The sequence below is a fragment of the Pantherophis guttatus genome, chromosome 3, assembly GCF_059756535.1.
Source record: "Pantherophis guttatus breed Tessera chromosome 3, ASM5975653v1, whole genome shotgun sequence".
NCBI lineage: Eukaryota > Metazoa > Chordata > Lepidosauria > Squamata > Colubridae > Pantherophis > Pantherophis guttatus.
Genome location: NC_142065.1, coordinates 38638218 through 38662767, shown reverse-complemented (window position 1 = coordinate 38662767; position 24550 = coordinate 38638218). Strand labels below are relative to the sequence as shown.

The 24550-nt window shown below is 37.7% G+C and overlaps 1 protein-coding gene across 1 annotated transcript in view; it reads right to left on the bottom strand.

Annotated features, from left to right (window-relative positions):
* TSPAN2 (tetraspanin 2) overlaps positions 1-24550 on the bottom strand; it is a 60470-nt gene that overhangs the window by 25343 nt on the left and 10577 nt on the right. The window contains exon 2 of the mRNA XM_034414238.3: positions 12391-12493. Within this exon, the coding sequence (XP_034270129.1) occupies positions 12391-12493 (103 nt within the window). The remainder of the gene's footprint in view (positions 1-12390; positions 12494-24550) is intronic.

Genomic DNA, 24550 nt, shown 5'->3' with positions numbered 1-24550 from the left:
TGAAAAAGATACTACTTCCGTATATCAAAAACATTGCTAAAAGCATAGGAAACTGGCAAAGAATGCTGTAAATTGTGATCATGTGACTGCAGAATGATGCAACTGGTTGTAAATGCAAGCACCTGAAATGCAATCAGATTACTGTGGGAGGAGGGCAGGAGTTGTAACTTCAAGGATGGGTTGTAAGTGGATTTTTAAAAGTCTGTCATAACCTTAAATGATCATTAACCCACCGGTTGTAAGTTGACAACTACTTCTATCAATTAATGGCAGAAAGAAGTTTTGGTTTGGAGCAGAGTAAGGCTCAGTTTAAAATGTACAAATGAAGAACATGTTATTACTAAAATGTATAAACTTCAAACTGAAATTTGAAACAGAAGAAGAACAAGTGAAAGAATGTATGATAAAATGGGCTAAGAAATAATATAATATAATATACAAATGGAACAGTGGGAAAAGATATGGTTGAAAGGACTGACATTTATATTATTATAAATATTATATTATAATTTTTGTGAATGAGAGTAAATCATTGGTATATGTCACCGGAGAAACTGCTAAAATGCATAAAGGTACTTCAAATTTATGTTGGAAATGTGAACAACAAGATGGGACATTTTACCATACTTAGTGGATGTGAAAAAAACTATAAAATGTTGGATTTAAATATATACTAATATATTAAATAAATACTAATTCAGAAGATTTTAAAAACTAATACACAATTGAAGCCAATGACTTTCTTTTTCGGACTGATCAATAAACAAATAGAAAAAGTCATGGCATTTTGTTTTGATACCTAATAACTGCAACGAGGTTATTGTATGTACAAAGTTGGAAACACTTGAAATTACTCAGACAGGAGGAACAAATAGTGAAGATGAAGGAACTTGCTGAGATGGCCAAATTGACATCTTCGATCAGACAACAGACATTATCAAAGTTTATTGTTGGCTGGAAATCCCTTATAGGCTTCTTACGTGAAACAGAAAAAATGAACTTATGATCTATGGTTTTGATTATTTGAAAAAAATAGATGATAGAAAAAATGAAAGTCATGTTGTAACTATGGTGTTGGTTGTCACTTTTAAAGCCCTACATGGCTTGGGGCCAGGTTATCTGAAGGACTATCTCTTCCCAGTTAAATCCATCTGACCCACCAGAGTAGGGAGACAGGGAATGCTGTGGGTCCTCTTTCCTAAAGAGAGATATCTGGTGGAATCCAGAAGAAGGGCCTTCTCCATGGTAATCTCCATTGGAACATCATCCCCATGGAGATTAGACTAGCCGCTGCTTTGAAACTCTTTTGCAAGGCCCTGAAGACCTGGTTTTGCCAAAGGGCCTGGGAAACTCAGAGTGAGATGGAGCTCGTCAAGTGGCTTGTTTGATTGCTTATTGTCATCAAAGGGATGGGGGTTACTGTTTTTACTCTTTGATATTGAGTTTTTTATTTTTTGTAAGCCACCTAGAGTCACTGAAAGTGAGTGGGCTGCCATATAAATTCTCTAAATAAATAAATAAATAAATTCTCAAAATAATTAAATAAACCATAGAGTAAGAGATAACTTTATACTTTTACGTTCTGTAAAGAAAATAGGAAGTTATTTTTTTAAAAAATATTTTCTTTCTTGTTTTTTACGTTTTGGGTTTTCTATTTTTTCTTGCATTTTTTTCTTTATTCTAGATATTAGCTTCTTTAAGATTTTATCTTTATTCAAATCTTAATACAGTTACATCAACAAAATAAAGAGCATTGCTACTAATGGACCCCAGATCACATAAATACTGGTGCCGATCTTCCACTCTAAGGTACCTACAGCTCAGTGGTGGATTTCAAAATTTTTTACTACCAGTTCTGTGGGCGTGGCTTGGTGGGTGTGGCATGGCTTGGTGTGCATGGCAGGGGAAGGATACTGTAAAGTCTCCATTCCTTCCTCAATCCAGAGGAAGGTTACTGCAAAATCCCCATTTCCTCCTGAGCAGCTGGGACTCGGGAGGCAGAGAATAGATGAGGGCGGGGCCAGTCAGAATTTTTACTAGCGGTTCTCCGAACTACTCAAAATTTCTGCTACCGGTTCTCCAGAACTGGTCAGAACCTGCTGAAACCCACCTCTGCTACAATTGCCAAATTATGAATAAAATTGTTTCTGTTTCTTGAACTGGCAGTCAGTTGTCTACTCCAAGTAGGGTTAACATACTTGGATTGCAAACCTGTGGAGTTTTCCGTCTCCCTTTGCTGCCATTTCACTGATGTCCAGATCTGTGCAGCCCAAATACAGCAGCCTTTATTTCAACATCTATTTCAGGGAGCAAATGAGTGGAGGGCGGAGTCTGAGTCCTAACTGGTTTCTAAAAAACCAACTTGTGCTCCCATAATAAAGAGTTGATTTGAAGTCAGGAAGCTGCTAAAAAGAGCTTGAAAGTGGAGCCATGTGCAAAATGGGGGAGCCATTTCCCCACTGTGTCCTATGATTCATAAACTGGAATGGCCATATATGCAAATCCAAATGTCTAATTTATCATTACAGTTCTATCAGTGGTTGCCCCTGGATCAGATGCTGAGGAACAATACCAGAAAGGAACCATGACAACGTTTCCCAAGATTGGCTGTTATGGGGTCTAGAAAGTTGGACTAGCAACACTAACATAGGATTAACAATGAGTACTACCTCCTCTGATTAGTGTCAGATCTTCAGAGTTTTAGGAATAACAGTTTAAAAACTTACTTTGTGAAATCTAATTTAACTGTTAAATCATAAGCTCCTCTGATATTTTAAATAACTCATTAGAATTGGTTGGGATGGATGGCTAATTTATTTATACCCATCTTTCAGATGGAGCTTTTCATCTTTTCAGATGGAGGGACCCAATGGCTCAGTGGCTAAGATGCTGAGCTTGTCGATCGAAAGGTCAGCAGTTCAGCGGTTCAAATCCCTAGGGCTGCGTAACGGGGTGAGCTCCCATTACTTGTCCCAGCTTCTGCCAACCTAGCAGTTCGAAAGCACATAAAAAATGCAAGTAGAAAAATAGGGACCACCTTTGGTGGGAAGGTTAACAGCATTCCGTGCGCCTTTGGTGTTTAGTCATGCCGGCCACATGACCACAGAGACGTCTTCAGACAGTGGTGGCTCTTTGGCTTTGAAACAGAGATGAGCACTGCCCCCTAGAGCCGGGAATGACTAGCACATATGTCCGAACGGAACCTTCAGAAGCTAAGTTTGCAAAATAATGTACAAGCACTGAGACTCTGTAAGTGGGCACAAGAATCCTAACACATTGATTATGGATAGCCAGTTCAGTGTAAGTTTGTTACTTTCCAAGCACTTGTCATTTGGTTTGTAATCTCTGAGATCATAACTCGCACTCCGTTGACAGGTAGATAGATTATGCAGAGATCAAACGGTGGGCGCTCATACTGCCTGACAACCTTGGTGAAATTTAACTGAAGTCAATAAGAACTTTTATTCCACCTGGCATGGCCCAATCCTACATTGCAAGGCATGCTTGAGCTATTAGCACAGCTGCCAGCCTGTTTCCAAGGGGACGGAGCCAGTGGATGGAAAAGATGAGCAGAGAGCAGGTTTTCAGAATAAGGCCAGGAAAGAGATCCAGCAGCAAAAGCCTACTTTGTGGGCAGTGATGGGACTTAACACAGCAGGCATGTGCCAAGTCAATGGAAAATACAGGACTATAATTGTAAATTATTGTAAAGTTAAAAATAGGGCAGATCTAGCAGAACCTGTTCAAAAATACACAAGAGCCTGAAAAGAGGAAGAAAATTCCAGACAGTTTCTAGAAGTTATAATCAAGTCTTCGTATTTCTAATCAGATAGTAGCAAAACTGACCTGAGCAGGAGGAGAAACTATAGGTAGTCTTTCATAAAGTTACAATGGAACTGAAAAAAGTGATTTATGACCATTTTTTCACATTCATGACCATTACAGCATCCCCATGGTCACATGACCAAAATTTGGATGCTTGGCAATTGACTCATATTTATGACGGCCGCAGTGTCCTGGGGTCATGTGATCCCCTTTTGTGACCTTCTGACAAGCAAAGTCAATGGGGAAGCCAGATTCACTTAACAACTGTGTTATTAACTTAATAACTGCAGTGATCCACTTAACAACTGTGACAAAAACACCATAAAACGGGGCAAAATTCACTTAACAAATGTTTCACTTAGTAACAGAAATTTTGGGCTCTATTGTGATTGTAAGTCAAGGACTACCTGCAGTAACTTTTTAAATCTCACATGCCAGTATCTAATTTCACAGTTTTTTCTGATAGCTGTGTTTTGTTTTGTCCTTCAGCCATAGAAGTTGCTCCAAACTTTTATTAGCTGACCAAGAAAAATGGGTAAATCTGCTTGTTAAAAAAAGGGCAGAGAATCAATAGCCCCCAATGCCAGCATTCCTCAATTACTGGATGCCTGAGAGTTAAAGTTCAGCAACTTCGGATTGGCCAGAGTTTTCCCTTTCTTGTACTAAACAAAGTAGAGGTTCACAGTAACATCTGAAATTCTCCGCAAGATTTTGCAAATGTAAAACTACATTTATGCCAAATATCAGCATACAATTTACAAACATCTGTAAAATTTAAATCAGTCTAACCTGGACCATATTTTTTATGAAATAGGTGTTTTTGTTGGTTTATTAATTTGTTTATTTATTGGCATTCAGAGGACAAAGCCACAGGTCTCAGTGTAGGAAGGGTTATAGTGAAAGAAAGGGATTGTCCCAAAATCATCCAATGAGCTCTGTAGACATGTCTCTATGGGAGATTCAAACTCGGGTCTCCCTGTTCAATAACTTAATCATTACATTGAATCCGAAGTATACTAGCTGGGTATGCAGGAGATGGCAGGAGAAAGTTTTCAAAGAGTCATGGGAGCCCAGAAAAAGATACAGCTGCTTTAATGATTTGGAGAAAGATGTTTTTTACATTGCAATGTAAAAAAAATATTTCAAGGGATTTGCATGGCTCTATTTACTAAAATAGTTACTGGCTATAAGAAAGTTCAGGTGGAAGATACATTTTCAGATATTTCCATGAGTCTTCAGTTGGCTAATAAAATCAGGCACCTGACAAATTTGTCTGCTTAGATACATGTTTTTGTTAGATGAGTGGCCATTTAAATATGATGGGTGGACTTCCTTGTGGTTAAGATACTGGGCTTGTTGACCAGAAAGTTGGCAGTTTGATACCCAAGCACCATATGATGGGATGAGCTCCTGTTCTTTCTCCAGCTCCTGCCAATGTAGCAGTTCAAAAATATGCAAATGCAAGTAGATAAAATAGGCACCTCAATAGGTACCAATTGGTGGGAAGATAACAGCATTCCCTGTACCTCAGCATATAGTCATGCTGGCCACATGACCACGGAAGCATCTTTTGACAATGCTGGCTCCTTCAGCTAGGAAACAGAGATGACCACTGCCACTTAGAGCTGGACATGACTGGGCAGGTGAAACCTTTACCTTTACCTTTTTATAAGTATGATACATCAATTCTGCAATGTACTGACCTCTTCTGAAGTTTTTAACATAATTGTCTTTATGGATAATGGAACTTCATTGTACACTATAGCTTGTCTTATGGGGGACATTTCATGCAAAAAACGGTGGGGACAAATGCAATATATCCAGGGTTTAATTTCCCTTTTGAGGAATTTGCTTCAGGAAAGTCATACCATACCAAAGGATCCATCTAAAACCAACCTACTGCATCCTTCGTATAAATACAAAGTCTGTGATTCTCAAAAACATGTATCTGATCAAAAAAGATGCCCAAAGAAGGAAATGTAACATTATCTTGGACTGATTTCATTGGAGGTGCTTGGCTCTGCGAAACCAGTGAATAGCTGTAACACTGCCAATGTAAATAACTAGGAAAAAAGATGTTTAATGTAACTCAGCAGATTTACCTCTCCCTGTCACATGGATTGCCTGTTATTCTTTCTTTCACCAAACATTTGAATAGTAGCCTTGCAGAAATGCAACCACAAATAACTCTTACATCAGGCTATTAGTTGTAATAGGCCAAAGAACATGAAACAGCACTAGCATTAACAGTGGTAAAATAGTAATCTTGTTATGTTTCCCACTCATATGATGAATGGGGCTCTTAGGCTCCAGAGAAGAAGCAAGAGTAGCCTTGGTGCATTGCACAAGTGGCCTCCAGACATTGAATGCAGCAGTGGTGAAATTCAATTTTTTTAACTACTGGTTCTGTGGGCGTGGCTTGGTGGGCGTGGTGTGGCTTGGTTGGCGTGGCTTGGTGGGTGTGGCAGGGGAAGGATACTGCAAAAACCCCATTCCCTCCCCACTCCTGGGGGAAGGATATTGCAAAATCTCCATTCCCACCCCACTCTGGGACCAGCCAGAGGTGGTATTTGGCAGTTCTCCAAACTGCTCAAAATTTCCGCTTCCGGTTCTCCAGAATCTGTCAGAACCTGCTGGATTTCACCCCTGGAATGCAGCCAGCCTTGCCCAACCTTTGAAGCAAGGGTGAAATGCTCCTGGTTTGGACCGGATCACCCGATCCGGTAGCAATGGAAGCAGGTGGTTCGGAGAATTGGTAGCAAATTCTGCCCGCCCCCCATGCCTAGCTGAGCCGCACAATCATCAGAGGCTTTTTTTTTACTTTTAAAAACATTTTTTCTACAACCTCATCGGCCAAAAAATGCTTTTAAAAGTAAAAAAAAAGCCTCTGATGATAGCGCGGCTCAGCTGGGATCGTCAAAGGCTTTTAAAAGAAAAAAAACCCTTTTTTTCTCTTAAATGCCTCTGACAATCCAAGCTGAGTTGCCTGATGGCAGAGGCATTTAAAAGAAAAAAAGTCTCTGCCGATCAGGCAAGTCAGCTGGGATTGTCAGAGTCTTTTGAAAGCATTTTTTTACAACCTCTTCACCAAAGAGGTTATAGAAAAAATGGTTTTAAAAGTAAAAAAAAAAAAAATTGGCCACGTCCACCCAATCACATTACCCCCCCAAGCCACGCCCACAGAACCGGTAGTAACAAATTTTAGATTTCACCACTGTTTTGAGGCATTATGGATTGTGGCAGCCATCATGTGTAGGTGTTCTTATAGACTTTTTTTTAATATATAATTTTATAAAGTCTTGCTTCAATATATGTAATATGACAATACAACTGATAGTCAAGGGCAAATTTCTAAAACAGCTGTTGATGGAGAAAAATGTCAAGAGCTGAATTTGATTTCTAATAATACTTTCTTCCAAATTTTCAACGATGATGAATTATTTAATACAATTTTCCTCCAGAGTATCATTAAATAGCAATCTTGCCAGATGGATCACTATGATCAAAATGAGACAATGTAGGGAATATTTATTTTGAACCTAGTCATACTAAAACCATTTTAAAAGAACCCGTTCACTATCTCAGTGGATCTAATGCCTATCAAATTAATGATTTTTTTAATAAATGTAGTCTGCCACTCTACTATTAAGAATTATATCTTTTGTTCAAACTTTGCTGCTAATACATTTTTCTTTTAGTTAATATCAAAACTATTAAAGAAACTACAAATCTGCTTGGAGATTCTCTATATTTCATCTTTTTACCCTTAAACATTCCTATCAAATACAAAATTGACAGGACTTTGTTAGCGCTAACATTTTACCTTTAGATCTTGCTATCAAATTTGTCAAGCATTGTTTTAATAGAATCTCATTTTATAGTTGAGTTTTTATCTTGTTTTAATTTTTATTTTTTATTATACAATTTTGTTTATTTTTAAAATGTCTTCTTAGCTATCTCTAGTGTCTCTGGCTAAAAGCAAGGAGAAAAATATTTTAATAGTTATATACTAGTCTATTTCCCTGAAAATAAGACATCCCCTGATAATAAGCCCAATTGGACCTTTGAGCGCATGCACTAAAATAAACCCATCCCAAATAAGCCCTCCCCGAAAATATTTAAACACATGCACAGCCAGTTTCCCGCCATTTCCTCTGGTTAGGGTTAGGGAGACAGAGCTGGAAATCAGGTAAGACTGCAAAAGGAGTCCCGTCTTGCTCCACACACCCCAAGATAATAAGACTTCCCTGAAAATAAGGCCCAGCGCTTATTTTGGGTTTAAAAAAATATAAGACAGGGTCTTATTTTCGGGGAAACACGGTATCTGGAAGAAGTGTAGTTACACTGCAATCCCCAAAGTATTCAGCTATAGTCCACAATAATAAAGCTGCCTTTTCCTGATCTTGGATGACTTACTTCATTTAAGAGTAAAACATTTATCAAGCTAATATCTTTATTTTTCTCAGAAGTGTCAAGACACTGAATTGATTTGCTGCACTACGATTTCTTTCTGCAATATTGTAGCCTGGAGAATGAGCTTTTGTGCTCTGACATATCTATGAAGAAATCAGGTGTTGCTTTTGATTTTGATCAGCCCTTAATATTACATCTGAACATCAATTGCATCTATAATACCAGCTTTAATCCATTGGAAAGTCACAAACTTGCTTCAGAAGGATGGAGGGATGGAAAAAACTGTAGCTACATAGTAAAACCAAGACAATGTCTGTCACTCTCCTTTCCTTGTTCTCAGATTTTTCCAGCAGACTGCCCTTGAAACAAGGAGTCTTAGTCTATAGTACCCTTAAAGCAGGATCCTGCTAATAGAATAAATAGTCATTACTCTGAGTATATTTCACAGTTCCTAAGAAAATATGGCTAGAAAAAATATTAATAGAAATTGTTAAAATTGTGGAATCTAAAGTACCTTATTTTGAAATTTCTTTGTGGGCTACACTTAAGAATATCTATATTGTGTGTGTTTAAGTTTGCTAAAGGCAAGCATGAATACCTCTAAATATATTTACGGTAGACATACACCATTTGGTAAATAAGGTGATATACAGAGAACCTTTTGTCTTGTGCAGCACAGATCCTTTACAGATAAACAAGTAGAGATACCTTCTAGAATCACCATTTTGCCAGTAAAATAGGTTTCCAGGTGTACTGGGCTACAATTTGCATCAATCCTGGCCAAAATGACCATAGATGACACAGAGCAGGACCAGGCTGAGGTGCATCTGTTTTTAATCTGGAGATCAAACAATCTGCATCTAGGGAGTTTTATTCAAAATACTCTTGCCAGCAATGTAGCTCTCTGTTTTAATAAAGCAGGCACACACACACACACAAAAAAAATATAAGCAAGCAAACAAAGAAAGCATGGGTAAAATACAGGACAAAAAAAGGGCAAACTTCAAAATGCCTGAATGCTAGCAACTATTAATATATTCTAACCAGCAATTGGGGTTTTATTTATTTCTCCCTGCCAGAAGGTTTACAGTCAGATTTAGAAAGATACAGAAGCTTAAAGTGATGCATATTAATGGTGCAAGCCTATAGAATAGAATAGAATAGAATTTTTTATGGCCAAGTGTGATTGGACACACAAGGAATTTGTCTTGGTGCATCCGCTCTCAGTGTACATAAAAGAAAAGATACGGTCATCAAGAATCATAAGGTTCTTAATAATAGTTATAGAGTACAAATAAGCAGAGAGTACAGATAGTTATAGAGTACAAATATCAATATAAATCGTAAGGATACAAGCAACAAAGTTACAGTCATACAGTCATAAGTGGAAGGAGATGGGTGATGGGAATGATAAGAAGATTAATAGTAGTGCAGATTTAGTAAACAGTTTGACAGTGTCTATATGGCTATTTAAGACCCAGTGAGTTCAATGAAGCTTGATCTCTAGCATATATGTATGGGAGTGTAATTTCAGACTCAGATAACTCAAGGTGTTATATGGAGGGAGATTTATTTGGGGCTTAATTAGACATGGAATTCAAGAACTGTGTAAACATCCCCCCCAAAATATTAAACAAAGCATATCTTACATTGCCATACTGATTAAAAAAATATTTGGGCTACAAGATATTCTAAAACAATTCCGTTCAATATCTGCCTAGAAATCAAACTATGTTGAGAAACTGGCGCTAAGGGCATATGTTAGAGAGGTGCCAATTATTGGATATTTTGGTTTGTGTAATGCGTCACATCTGATGATCTTTATCCCTGAAAGGCTGGGCTATGAGCCAGGACTTCACTCCGTAAAAAACACTTAAGTTCTCTCAACAGTGGTTAGACTCAGGCAAGAGAAAGAAAGGCTTTGTCATAGATGCTTTAGTGTATTTTACCCCCTCCCTTATATGAGTCTATCTAGGGCTCACAGGGCAATTCTGCTGTTAAGAAAGCTGGCTTACACATACATTTTCTTCAGTTCAAGATTGGATTAAACAAGTAAACATTTAAACATTGTTTAAACAAGATTATATACAGTTTTGCAAGATTTCGCATCAAGTGAATAATACTTAAATGTCTAGATTCTAGCGCTCATTAACAACCTTGATATCACTATTCATTATTTCAAGATGCATAGTTCTGAAATCCTAGTTTCACTTCATTCTGCATTGGTCATAGTTGCTCTCCAGCAGAATGTCCAGTTCTGGACACCACATTTAGACACATTCAGAGAAAGAGTAATGAGAATAATCAAGACTAGAAACTAAGTCCTATGAAAGTTCTGAGAAAAACAGGGAAGATAAGAATATGATCAAATTTTAAAAATCTGGACAAAGGTGTCATCTTGAAGACACCTCTATTATCCCAGAGGACAGGATATGGAATAATGGATGTAAATTGCAGGGATATGGATTCAGAGCAATTCAACAATGAAACCTATTACCAGGAAGGTGATGATGACTTGAGCTGTCAACTGATGGATGTATTTAAGCAGAGCCTCCTTTCATGGATATTTTAATTGGGATTCCTGCACTGAGAAGGGGACTGAATTTAACATTTTAAAGGTTATCTTCCACCTCTATGATTCTCTGTTAGTGGTGAAAATTTCTACACAATAACTTCATTGCCTTAGGTAGAATTAATGATCATAACACAGTTTTGATTTGGTGTAGGGATTGTATGTAGGGTCATATAAGTAGTTGCTTGTTTGTTCAGTGTTCAAGAGGACATCTCTTATTAACTTTTAGAGTATATTTTTAAAATGCATTTATAAAACAAATGAAATACAGAAGCTGTAAACTTCTGAAAAGTGAAAAATAATCAATCTTAGAAGGGAGAATAGATGTGTGACATCACTTGTATCATCTAATTGGTGATGGTGGTGATAAGAAAAAATATTCCCTCCAAAGATGATCTTTTGAGAAAGTTGTAACTTGTTTAAAAATAAGGTGGTGTTCTATGAAAGGAAAAACATATGACTTGTCTATGGATGGAATTTTTAGTGAAAAACATGTGTGGAAAAAAAAAAGAATTAAGAATTTCTCTCTCCCCATTATTTTTCTACTAGCTGGATGCCTGTGTTTCGCTACAAAACTATCTGCTATGTGATAAATTGACATTTACAGCCTGAAACTTAATGTAGAATGTGTAACTCCGTAGTATCAGAGATGTTGATACAATGCAACTGGCAGTTGGAAGAGAGGGGGAGGAAGAGTAGAATGTCCCACCCCGCAGCATCCATCGGTATTCCTCTGGCTAGCATCCTGTCAGTGTGTGAGAGAGTTGAGGGGTGTTTGGACACTCAAACAGTATTTGCTGTGTGACTAAGAAGGAGACAGGAAGGAGGCTGGGCATGGCTTAGCTCAACTGTTCTGTAGTAAAGCTGCTTGCTGCTGTGAAAGTAAAACTGAAAGTGAAACCCCTCTCCTCTGCTTGTGTTTTTGCATTTGGAACAGATTTTTTTTGAGGTGGGGAGGGGGAGTAAAACTCCTTAGCATCAGAGCTGGAACAGATTTCCAGCTCAGTAAAACTCCTTAGCATCAGAGGGCTGTTTGGAAAGTGAAACAGTATTTGCTGTGTGAGCAAGAAGGAGACAGGAAGGAGCCTGGCTGTGGCTTAGCTCAAGTGTTCTGTATTAAAGCTGCTTCCTGCTGTGAAAGTAAAATTGAAAGTGAAATGCCTATCCTCTGCTTGTGTTTTGCATTTGGAACAGATTTCTTTTCAGGTGGGGAGGGGGAGTAGAACTCCTTATCATCAGAGCGTGTTAATAATAATATAGGAAATACTAATGCTCTATTGGTCATTTTGAAAAATCCTTTCTTAGTGAGCACCTAGAAGCCAAGAGGAACATACGTGGCAAATTTCAAGTTTGTAGGCTTTACGGTTCTGGAGATTTCGTGATTATGGCATGAGTAGTTTTCGCTTTTATATATATAGATAATGATATGTGATAGATTATCTTCATGAATAATAGTCAAAAATCTATAACATATATCCCAAAGTGTTCAGGAAGCAAAAGCTTTCTTGCCCCGCATGATTATTGTTGTTGCTACCAAAGAAAAATTATATTTACACAGTAATACTTGATATGGAACTTACCCATAAAAAAATATTCTGGGGAGGCTTCATCAGTTGCTAAATCTCTTATAACATTTCCAAACCGCAGCCATAGCCCAAAAGCTATAACAGCTGAACCTGCCAACTGGAAAAGCAAAGCAAAGGTTAAATGCTGAAGGAAGATGGGTGGCAAGCACAGAAAAATCTGCAAACAGTTCCTTGTTTTTCCTGGAGATTCCCACAGCCATTATTCCAGAGCTTCATCTTCTTCCTACAGTACACAGATGGTGAACGGCATTCATAGGCCAAGATCATGCTTTTGTGCTCACCAGGGTTTATTAAGCCTTTTTGGGCCAGTGTACTCTTTGAAAGTCTGATAAAACTACAGTATATACAGTAGATAAAATGTACACTGTATCTACAGTATATAGATAAGCCCGTCGTGAATAAGCTATGGTGGTGCAGTATTGCAGGTTAATTCTGCTGACTGTTGGCAATTCAATTCTCACCGGCTTGAGATTGACTGAGACTTCCATCCTTCTGAGGTCGGTAAAATGAGGACTCAAATCATTGGGGGAAATATGCTGACTCTGTAAACCATTTAGAGAAGGCTGTAAAGCACTATAAAGCGGTATATAAGTCTAAGTGCTAGTGCTATAGCTAAGCCAACCCTCAAACTGTTTATATAATTTTCACAATTGCCTTATCTGCAGGAAATCCACAGATTTTTCATTTTTCATAGTATTTTGGTTAAAAATGTGTGTGTCAATTTATCCATAAATTGGGCTTAGGTATGGGATATAAGCATGTGTGGGATATATGGGTATTTAAAAAAAATTTACAGTAAATAGTATACTCGCAGATAAACCCATACATGGATAAGGTAAACCCAATTTTGGAGATGCATTTTGGCATCTAAAATTATTTGTAATTATATAATATATGGGTTAAATTTGTATTACAAAGGAAACCAATTGCACTGTTAAATATTCTTAAAAATGATATACATGTAATATACAGTAGTAATGTGTCTGCTTCTTTATTATTCCATTAACTGAATAACTCCATTAACTGAAGGAACATGGTGGCTCATGAGGTTAGAATGCTGTGCTGAAGATTGACAGGCTTGCGTTCAAGACCTTGTTGCTGTCTTGAGGTAGGATGAGCTCCTGTCACATGCTCCAGTTCCTTCCGACTCAATAGTTTGAAAGCGGATGACTGTAAGTAGATACATGGGTACCACTTTGGTGGGCAACTTTCCAGGGACACAAAAGGAGCCCCCAACTGAGTGTCCCCCAGACAGTGATGATGTCACTGGCAAATCCTTTCACTATGGAAACACTTTGGTGCTTCCAACTTGGAAATAGTAGTAGTAACTGAATAACAAAACCATAAAGGTAGTCCTCAATTTATGACCACAATTGGGACTGGAATTTTAGTTATTAAGTGGTCATTCAGTGAGCGATCACATGACTGGACTATATTTTACAACCATTTTTAGTGCAGCTGTTAGGCAAATCCAGCTCCCCCAATTGACTTCCCTTGTCAGAAGCTGGCTGGGAAAGACACAAATTGCAATTGCAAGATGCTGCAACCCTTATAAATGCAAGCCAGTTGCTAAGCACCCAAATTAAGACCACATAACTGCAGGGTAATGCAGTGGTTGTAACTTCTACGACAGGTTATGAATCACTATTTCTCAGGCCATCATAACTTCAAACCAAAATTATTAATACAGATGACTAAATTAATTGTACATTCCTTTTAGCTATATAATCTTTCCTGATAAGAAACTAATATAGACTGGATTTGGCATTTTTATCCATCAAGTCCTGCCCAAGTATCTGGGACAGGCAAATGTTGTTATTCAGTAATATTAAAGGTATCAACGCAGAATGTAAGCTATTCCAAATAAAGCTGCCTTTTACAATTGACTGATGGTAATTTTGTCAAGCGGTGCTCCAGATGTTTTGAGATTGCACCCAAGGTGCCTATTACTGTGTGTACTATATTTGGTTTTTTAAAATTTGCAGGTCTTTATATTTCATGATTTTCTCCAGTTTTCCCCTCTTTTATTCTGTGCCTCCACCAAACTGTTTCTTGAAGCTAAGGCTATAAATACAAATTTTGTTGGAAGACAGAGGTTGAGTCTGTTTTACGCATGCTTTTAAAGTGCCAACTGTAGTCACACTGACGGTCAGAGCTAATGCCCCTGCTCTTGAGTCTGATAAGCTGCACTTATGAAGATGAGATTTAAAATTTCTTATTAAATGATCAATAACCAGGTGTTTTGAAGTTTAAATAAAGCTTTATAGATACTCCTTTCTCATTGTCAATATGGCTAGCACTGCTTTTTTATTTTGCTAGGAAAGCCTAGGCAATCCTTTGATTATCATAAGGACTTCAGACAGAGAATATGCCTCTTCCAATCAAATGAAATGGGAGAAGGGGGGAAGGAGAGAGAAAGAGAGAAAGAAGGCAATCCCCTTTGCTCTCATGGCACAGGGTGACTGAACAAGAAACAATGGCTTGTGCTTTTGCAAAGCCAAACAACACACCACTTTGTGCTGCTGTTGGAATCCCAGCTGCAGCTGAGTGACACCAACCTCACAAATCTGTACTTCTTTACATTGCAATAGAGTTATATCCCACCCCTTTAAGAAAGGACAGCATCACCCTCTGAGGTAGGGATGGGCCTACATCAAGCTTGGAGTATGTCCTTTTATTTTTACTGGGTTGGTACAGATACAGGATCACTAGCTCTGTCCTGAGGCCAGGAACACATGATGTCATCCTCCATAGCTTACCAAGAGACTCACAGATTTTTCCATCTATGCATCAAAAGTAGTGCTTTCTGACTTGTGCCAGCACCAGCAATGCTGTCTGGCTCACCCTCTCCATTTCATTTCATTGAAGGCAAATGCTACCACTCCCTTGGGCTGTGGCAGGAAACCTCTTGCGTCCAGTTGTTATCCCCCAGGATCATTTAATTGTGATTTTCTGACTGCTCCTGGGTGGATCCCAATTGGTGAGCTTCTTTTTTTCCTCCTCACTTCACTTTAAAACTATTGTAGAAGTTGGTGAAAAGTGAGCAGCTTGGTACAACTTGTGCAATCTTATACAAGTTGCAGAGTGGTAAAACATTAAAAAAAAGTTCATAGGTGGATATCAAAAGACTGATTATTCTTTTCTTACAAGTTCACTGATGGCAGTGAAAATGTAGTTCATGCTCGCTCCCATTTTAGCTCAAATCATCAGAAGAATGGAAAAACAATAGTTTTCTTTTTCCCAGATCTACCATAGACATACCAGACAGGAAAGTGGAGTTTCACTACTCAGCTAGGTAACATCTTCAGTGCTAGAAGGGAATTGGGCTTCCTCTTTTGTTTATATACAGTGGCTTGCCCTGTCAGCATTGGTGGAGGTATTGTTTTCTCCTTGATATCCTTGATGGGCCCATTATTCCCTGCTTCATTGTTAGTCTGGTGTTAATCCTGGCATTAATTCCTGTTTATCTGGGTGTTGATAGCTGGTGAGGAAATGTTCTGGTCTTTATGTTTTCTTTTTAACTTTTTTTAATGTTGTATATACTGTAAGTTTTTATGTCTATGTGCCTGTTGATGGCTAATTTGTCTGAGTTCAAAGCTTGCAGGAATTCTCTAACAGTTTGGGACTTAGCTTGGTCTAAGATGCTCAGTTTTTCGGTTGAAACTATGATTAAGTCTGTCCATGAGCTGTGAAATTAAGGAGTTTTCATTATGTCTTCTGATTGCTAATTAGTATTCATGGATTTGCTCTGCTAATCTTCTATATGTCTGTCCTACACAGTGGCTGTCGTAGACCTTACACAATTTGTTGTAGATGACTCCTGTTTTTCCTTCTTGGGCTACTGGGCCTTTTGGGGTTTTTTTAAGGTGGGTTTAGTTGATTTTTGTACTATTATTATACCATGTGGTTGCTTGTTTTTTTTTTTTTTTTTTTATTGAAAAGGTTTTCAAATACAAATTTTTCCCCCTTTTTCCCCCCCCTCCCCCCCCTCCCTAACCCCCCCTCCCCACCCTTCCCCCCCTGTGACTTCTTCGTAACAAAAAAAAAACCCTAATTCATAACAGATTACTTACTCCCTCCTCAAAATACTGACCTTTACTTACTAAAAGTATTATAAATCCCCCTTTATCCATACATTTCAGAAAAGAAGAAGAGAAAAAAAAACAAAACAAAAAAAAACAAACACATTATACTATAACTATTATAAAATAACTCTAATTTAGCATAATAGTGTTTTATATCTATGCATTATTGCAACAATTCAAAACCACCTTCCACTTTAAAACTATACAATAAGTCCTACTTTAATAACATTTCAAAGCGGGCTCCCCATAAAATCTAATTTAACATTTATTCCACTCTATCCATTTCCTCCACTCCCCTAAATGTATCACTTAAAAATCCCTTTTCTTAAACTAATCAGTCTGTAGCTAGCTTATTCACCCACTGTCTTACAAATTTACCATACACAACAATTCTTGATATCTTTAATTCACTGCCCACACTACTTAAAAATATATATATATATATATTCCATTATATCTAAATAAAAAAAAGAAAAGACAATAACTTTAAATTTATAGTCCATATAATATCTTCTTGAAGTCTTTCCACTGGATTGTTAAAACCAACATCCATAATAGGGTGACATAGCTTGCGGATGCAACAGTTTATTCAAGATCTCCAATCATATCTGCCCCCATCAGTAGTAAACATCTTCTTATATATATAAAAGTAAAAACAACCACCCGAGTGACATTATAATTGTATTCCATATAATAATAATTGTGGGTTTCATCAGGATTATTAATTTCCATCATCGTATTGGGTAACAACCCGATCTTCTGCATGTCCCAATGTGATTCTCTTGCCTTATAATTCAAGATAATTATAATATATTTATCAACACAAAAAGAAGTTTCAAAATAGATAATTCAAAACCATCAATTTGAGGCTCTTTCCATGTCCCAAAATTACGGCAATGCAGAGATCTGCCACTATCCTCAGGATGATATTGACCAATATGTCGCCTCCTCTATGTTTTCACATAATCATTCATATTTTAAAATCACTGGCTTCACTGTTGCTTGGGTTAGAAATTTCTATTTTTGTACAACCTATTTCTTTTTTTGTTTTCTTTTTGTGGGTTTGACCTCCATCCTAATTTTTTGTGTCTCGCATTTCTTTTTTATCCCTTGTATATCCTCTAATTGGTTTCCATGCTTGTCCTTGCCTTGATAAGTCATCACATTAAAATCAGATGGCACTTCTCTCAAATTTGTAGATAATCCAGCTGGGGTATCCGATAAATCCAAAGGCAATTTATCTGGTACAGTCTCTGTCTTTAGTTCCAGCTCCTTCTGCTTATCCTGTATTATATCTGAAGACGTTAAATTCATTTTCAACCTATTTTGATAAAATTCTTCCGCCCTTTCAACAGTATTTAACTGGTATCTTTCTCCTTGATATCTCAATATAATACCAACTGGGACGTCCCACCGGAATTGAATATTTCTCCTTTTTAACTCAGACACCAGAAAGCCAAATTTCTTCCTTTCCATTAATATCTTAGGTGGGAGTTCCTTGTAAATCCAAATCTTTCTTCCATACAATTGCAAATTAGAATTGAAGGAATTTTGCACAATTTTATTCCTAATTTCTTTATCTGAAAAATAGATTACCACATCTCTAGGCAATTGCCTTTGCTTGGCAGTCCAAGAGTTTATTCGATAAGCTCTGTCAATCCTACAAAACACTTCCTCAGATTGAATCTTTAAAATCCCAGCTAGAAATTCAGAAGATATTTTCCTTAAGTCATCTCTGTTATTTTCCTGCAAACCTCTAAGTCTTATTGCATATTCTGTGAAATTATATTGTATCTTTAGAACCTCTTTTTGAATCCTCTGTTCCAGATATTCTACATTACCAGACTTTTGGTCAGCATCCATTTTAAATTTTTCTTCTGAACTATAATCCTGAATATTTAACAAATCATTTTCAATTTTTTGAATTCTATTGTCCAATTTATCTTGAATTTCATCCATTTTTGACTCTAGTAAATTAGTATTTGTATCCAACCGAATCATGAATTCTGGCAATTTTAAAATTTTTTGCTGCAAAAAGTCAAACTTGGATTTCACCAATTCCTTAGTTTCCTGCTTAAATTTTTCAAGTTGCTGATTCACAATCTCATCCCTTCTTTCAATCTCCTCTAAGAGAAATTCTATTATATTAAAATCAGGTTTCTGGGACTGAAGAGTTAAAACATATTGCTTTAAATTCTTGGTGGGGGAATCCCCCCCACCTATTTGTTTGTCTGACTTCACAAGCCTCAGTGCCATGTTTCCGCCTAAGCAGGCTTTGTTAGAAGAAGAAAAAAAAAAAAACAAGACAAAAGACTTCCAGCCAGCAACACTCAAGCCTCCAGGGAAAAAAGAGAAAAACAAAAACAGGAGCGGAGTTTTGTCTACAAATGTAGCCAGTGGTATTTATTCCGCTACATTGTAATAATAAAAAACGGAAGAACTTTCCCTCTCAAACTCTTCTCCAGCCGCGGCAGACGCCATTTTAAAAAGAAACTTTTTTCCTCTTTCTCTTCCTCTATTCTCTTAAGTAATTTTTAAAAGATAAGTAAAATACTTGCGCTTCAGTATTACAGGTCCAGCTCACATTTTCTTTGAGTAATCTGTCAAATTCGCAAGCTTGCTTTTGACGCCTGGCTCTGCATTAGCAGAGGTCTCCCAAAGCCCGGAGCAACGGCTGGGGATATGGGGCATCTCATCCGCTCCATCCCAAAAGTAAAAGAAAAACTTTTGGGACTCTGCAGAGAGTTCTACCCACCCCTGCCGGCTCTATCTCCGTTTCCTCATGGGAACGGAGTTTTTTCGAGCCGCCGTTCCGTTGTGAAGGCGGCTCTAACAGGCAGTGGAAGCTGACGATCCCTAAGGAACGTCTGGCGGCGGCCAGCAGCAAACAGGAAGTCCCGTTGCTTGTTTTGATCTGAGATGTATAAGTTAACTTTTTCATAGCTTTAAAAACAAGCACTGTCATACATAAAAACATGATTAAAAACAATGGCTTCTGTTATATTATTCATAAACCATTCATAAATGTATTTATGAATAATTATTTAATCCTATTATTCTCCAAATTTATGAACTCCATACTTATTCTCCAAAGCACCTGAGGGCAGGAGAAGAATCAATGGGTGGAAACTCATTAAAGAGAGATCCAAAGTAGAACTAAGGAGAAATTTCCTGACATGACAGCAAGAACAGTTAATCAATGGAAAAGCTTCCTTCCTTCCTAGAACTGTAGCTGCTCCATCACTGGAGGTTTTCAAGAATATACTGGACAATCATTTGTAAAGATTCCTGCCTTGACCCAGAAAGGGGGGGGGATTGGACTAGGACAGGGGTCTTCAACTTTGGCAACTTTAAGCCTGGAGGACTTCAACTCCCAGAATTTTCTGGCTGGGGAATTCTGGGAGTTGAAGTCTTCCAGGTTTAAAGTCGCCAAGGTTGGAGACCCCTGGACTAGAAGACCTCAAAGGTTTCTTCCAACCCTATGATTCTACACCTCTTTTGCATATGAAACCATTCCTGGTTTTCCCTAAGGTTTCATTATTCCAGCAGTCAGATTTATAGGTCTTCCATCTTTATAGTTTTTGTCTTAAAGTATTTGATTAGGCATCAGAAATCATTATTGATCCAGATTTACCAATACATTATGATCTTCTTCTTGTCCGCTTGAAGTGTAGGAACCTCATTTTTTCCAAACATACCAGACCACTTTAACTGTGTCAAATATGAATGGTTGCTATTCCTTGAGAAACAATGGATTATGTTCCAGAAATAGAAATATGTGTTACTGTCTATAAAGATGACCCTCAAAAGGACACAATTCTAATGGAACAATACATGTTTGAATCCAAATTAGTCTTGTTGGCTTATCCAGGCAGAAATCTAATGCCTTCAAAAGATACTTCTATTTTTCCCCAGTGATATGATTACTAATTCCCTGAACACAGTAAAAAAAATCCCAGTTCCCTCAACTGCAACTTAATATGTTTATTTCGCTTATAGGAACAGAACCCCTTGGTGAATAGACACCCAAACATTCCCCAGTTGTATAAGCAGCAAACTTGCCTAATGGATTATTGTTACTACTATTTTTCACACAACACTATGGTTCTTTCACACTATGCTACCCTCCGCTACCCTACTAAACTCTAAAGGCAACCAGAGCTTCCCTACTGTGCTAGTTATTTTGTCTGGCCCCAGGGAAGTTTTGATAATAAATTTTATCTAAGGGAATCCTTGTCAAGGAAACTGCAAGCAAGTTGCCGAAAATACGTCTGTTACAAAATCAACCTTTGCCAAGCACTACACTGAAAGGGATCTCAGATTTCCCAGGAAAATGAGAGGTTAATTCATTTAATGATTCCAATCACCACAATCCTCACAGGACCATACCAAGGCAAATATATGGTCCATTTAAACTGGAGCAGACTATCAAACCTCTTCACTTAAGACAGTGTTTTTCAACCTTGGCAACTTTAAAATGTATGTACTTTAACCCCCAGAATTCTCCAGCCAGCACTGACTGCGGAATTCTAGGAGTTGAAGTCCACATATCTTAAAGTTGCCAAGATTGAAAAGCATCTCTCTTAATATCTGAGATGTAAAGATTCTCTTTCTTTTAATACAAAACTTTCATTACAAAGAACCTCAAGCAGATTTTTACTTCAATCTTCTCATTAATACAGTAAAATGGAAATAAACTACTGACAGGGCAAGCCACTAGTATATAAAATAAGAGCAAACCCCTTCTAGCACCGATGTTACCTAATTTGGTAATGAAACCTCTGCAAGATAACAAGCAAGCTCAGAGAGCACCAAGGATCTCACAGTTTAATCCTGAGCTACAATATTTTCTTACACTGGGAGATTTAAATAGCGAGATTAATAGAAAAAACATAATTTCCCTCACACAGTGCCATTATTCCTACTTGTGATAAACATTCTATATCTTTTTGTTTCTTTTTAAACTGGCCAAATCTTCCACCCAAAGCCCTATTTTCTATTAAAGTTTCAGGCACAACCTCTCTTCATTCTCATTCCACAACTCCCCACATCCTGCACACCAACTGCAACTAACTTTGTGTGTAATGCCTTTTCTTCAAGTTGCCCAATGCAGCAAGAATTTTCTCCCCTCATATTTTATCCTCACAAAAACCTTTTAAAAGTAAGCTATTGCTTTTTCCATGAGAATTCAGATTATTTAGGAATGGATGTACTATTGAAATTGGTATTTTCAACCTTAGCCAAATATTCTAACCCCTGTGCTCCCCTTCACACACACTAATGAGGTACACTTTGAGAAATCAACTCTGGTCCTGCAAAGGTCTTACATTATACAGATACATTCATCCATTTGGAACTTTTTAAAAAACCATTCGGCAATATTATTTTCTGGATGTTTATTACTTATTTTATAGAATCTATTTCACTACTTCGTATTTAGAACAATTTGTCCTTGCTGCCTCTTTGTTAATTCACACAATTAACCTATTAAACATAAGAATATGACTGAAAGAGAAAGAATTGCCAATAGTGAACGATTCCATTACATCATCACAAATCAAACAAAAAATAAACATTCCTTATAGCAGTTGTATTATTATATTGCTAGAGAAACTGAAGAATCAGCAGGGGCTAAACTTTCTTTTCTGGTAGGCTTTTCTGCAAACCCAGTGTAGAGGACTTTGGGCGAGCACTAAATTGGGGGGGGGAGGCTGGTTAAATGTCCAGAGCAATTACTCTAGGCAAGTGTGGACATGTAATAAACCTCCCTTTCAGGCCTGAAATCATGGGGAAGGGTCTCTCTGCTCATTTGCAGACTTGCAGGCAGAAGTGGGTTTCAGCAGGTTCTGACCAGTTCCGGAGAACCATTAGCTGAAATTTTGAGTAGTTCGGAGAACCGGTAGTAAAAATTCTGACTGGCTCCACCCCCATCTATTCTCTGCCTCCCAAATCCCAGCTGATCAGGAGGAAATCTCCAACCTTCCCCTGGATTGGGGAGGGAATGGAGATTTTACAGTATCCTTCCCCTGCCATGCTCACCAAGCCATGCCCACCAAGCCATGCCACACCCACCAAGCCACACTCACAGAACCCGTAGTAAAAATTTTTGAAACCCACCACTGCTTGCAGGTAAGCAGAAGTTGAAAACTTACTGCCGTTAATTTTATTTCAGAAAAGCTCAACAGACGGAATGCTGCTCTATTTACTTTTTCATTTAAGGTAGTATGTGTGTTTCTAATTATAGGTATATGTCTTTAGGTTTCAGAAAAGGAAAAAAGGCAATCTGTAGCTCCCCCCACCATATTTAAAGTGATGTGTGTGCCTATGTTTCCAGTTAGACTTTGCAAAAACATTTGTCTTTAACTTTCAGAAAAGAGTGGATTTCAATGATCTTTCCCCCCATTTTTCAGGCACTGGTTTTAAAACTTAAAATATAAAGTTACAAAATATAACTTTATTGGGACTTTAGTTATTTCAAAAAAGCACAAAACAGGGTGAGGATTATCGGTGGATGAGATATTCAAGAGGAGAGTTATGTTAATCATTGATTATAGGGCAGCTTTAATGGCATTAATTATGGTTAGACCTGGTCAAAAATAAATGAATTAAGCCTGTAGCTTTATTTTTTCATGCATTTCAGACACTGATTTTAAAAACACCACAAAAATTAAGATTTCATTAGAGCTTTCTTTATTATAAAAGTGCACAAATTAGGGGTTGCTTAAACATAAAGGCAGTTACGCCCTAATGTTACTAGAGGTCAATGTACACCAGGGGAGAGTTAGCTTAATCATTAATTTTAGAGCTGGCAACCAGCTGTTCTTGATGGCACTGAGTAGCGCTTCCTATCCAATAGGCATGTGACCTTGTGACATGGCATTGGATGGAGTTTATTTTGATGATGTCACTGATTAAACAAACAGATAAGCTCTATATACTATACACTATTTAAAAATATATTTTTAGAGAGAAAAGCAAATTATACCTGTTTGCTTAATACAGGTAGTCCTCATTTTACAACCGTTTGATCAATCGAAGTTACAATTGCACTGAAAAAAGTGACACAACTGTTGCAGCATCCCAGGGTCATGTGATCTCCATTTGCAATCTTCCCAGCTGGCTTCCTACAAGCAAAGTCAATGGGGGAACCCAGACTCCCTTAATGACTGCATGATTCACTTAACAACTGCAGTTATTTGCTTAACAACAATGGCAAAAAAGTTCGTAAAATTGGGTGCAACTCACTGGTCTCAATTGTGATAATTAAATTGAGAACTACCTGTAACTACCTTGATATATTATTATTATTATTATGTGCCATCAAATTGTTGTGGATTCTTAGCAACCATAGAGATAGATTTTCTCCATGATGATCTATCTTGAGGGTGTCAAACTCGCGTTGTCATGGCAGCATCACATGACTTATTGGGACTTTTTCCCCCTTCATTAAATTGGGCATGGGTGTGGCCACTGCATGATGCATCCGGCCCATGGGCTGGGAGTTTGACAGCCCTGATCTATCCCTAACTATTTCAGGTCTCTCAATTGGGCACTCATTGCCACTGCAATTGAGTTCATCCAGCTTGCTGGAGGCCATCCTCTTCTTCTCTTTCCATCCACCAATCCTAGCATTAGAGCCTTCTCCAGAAAGTTATGTCTTCACATAATGTGTCTGAAGTAGGATAATTTGAGCTTGGTCATTTATGCCTCAAGTGAGAACTATGGACTAATTTCTCCAATGATGCATTGGCTTATTTTCTTGGTATTCATGATATTCTAAAGAATCTCTTCCAACATCAAAGCTCAAAAGCAAAATTCTTCCTATCCTGTCATAATAACAACAAACCTTCACTTCCATAGGATATCACAGAGAATACCATGGCTTGTACAATTCTGAACTTTTGGTACAACCTCAGGCTAATTAAAAAGCAATCTCTGTGTGCCAAGCAGAGACAAAGGGGGCATGCCAGGTCATACACACTTAAAACCAGCACTTTGGATTTGGAAGCAAAAGATTCTTTGGAGCAGGTGGGGATATAAATCCATCTTCAACTTCTTAATAGAATCTA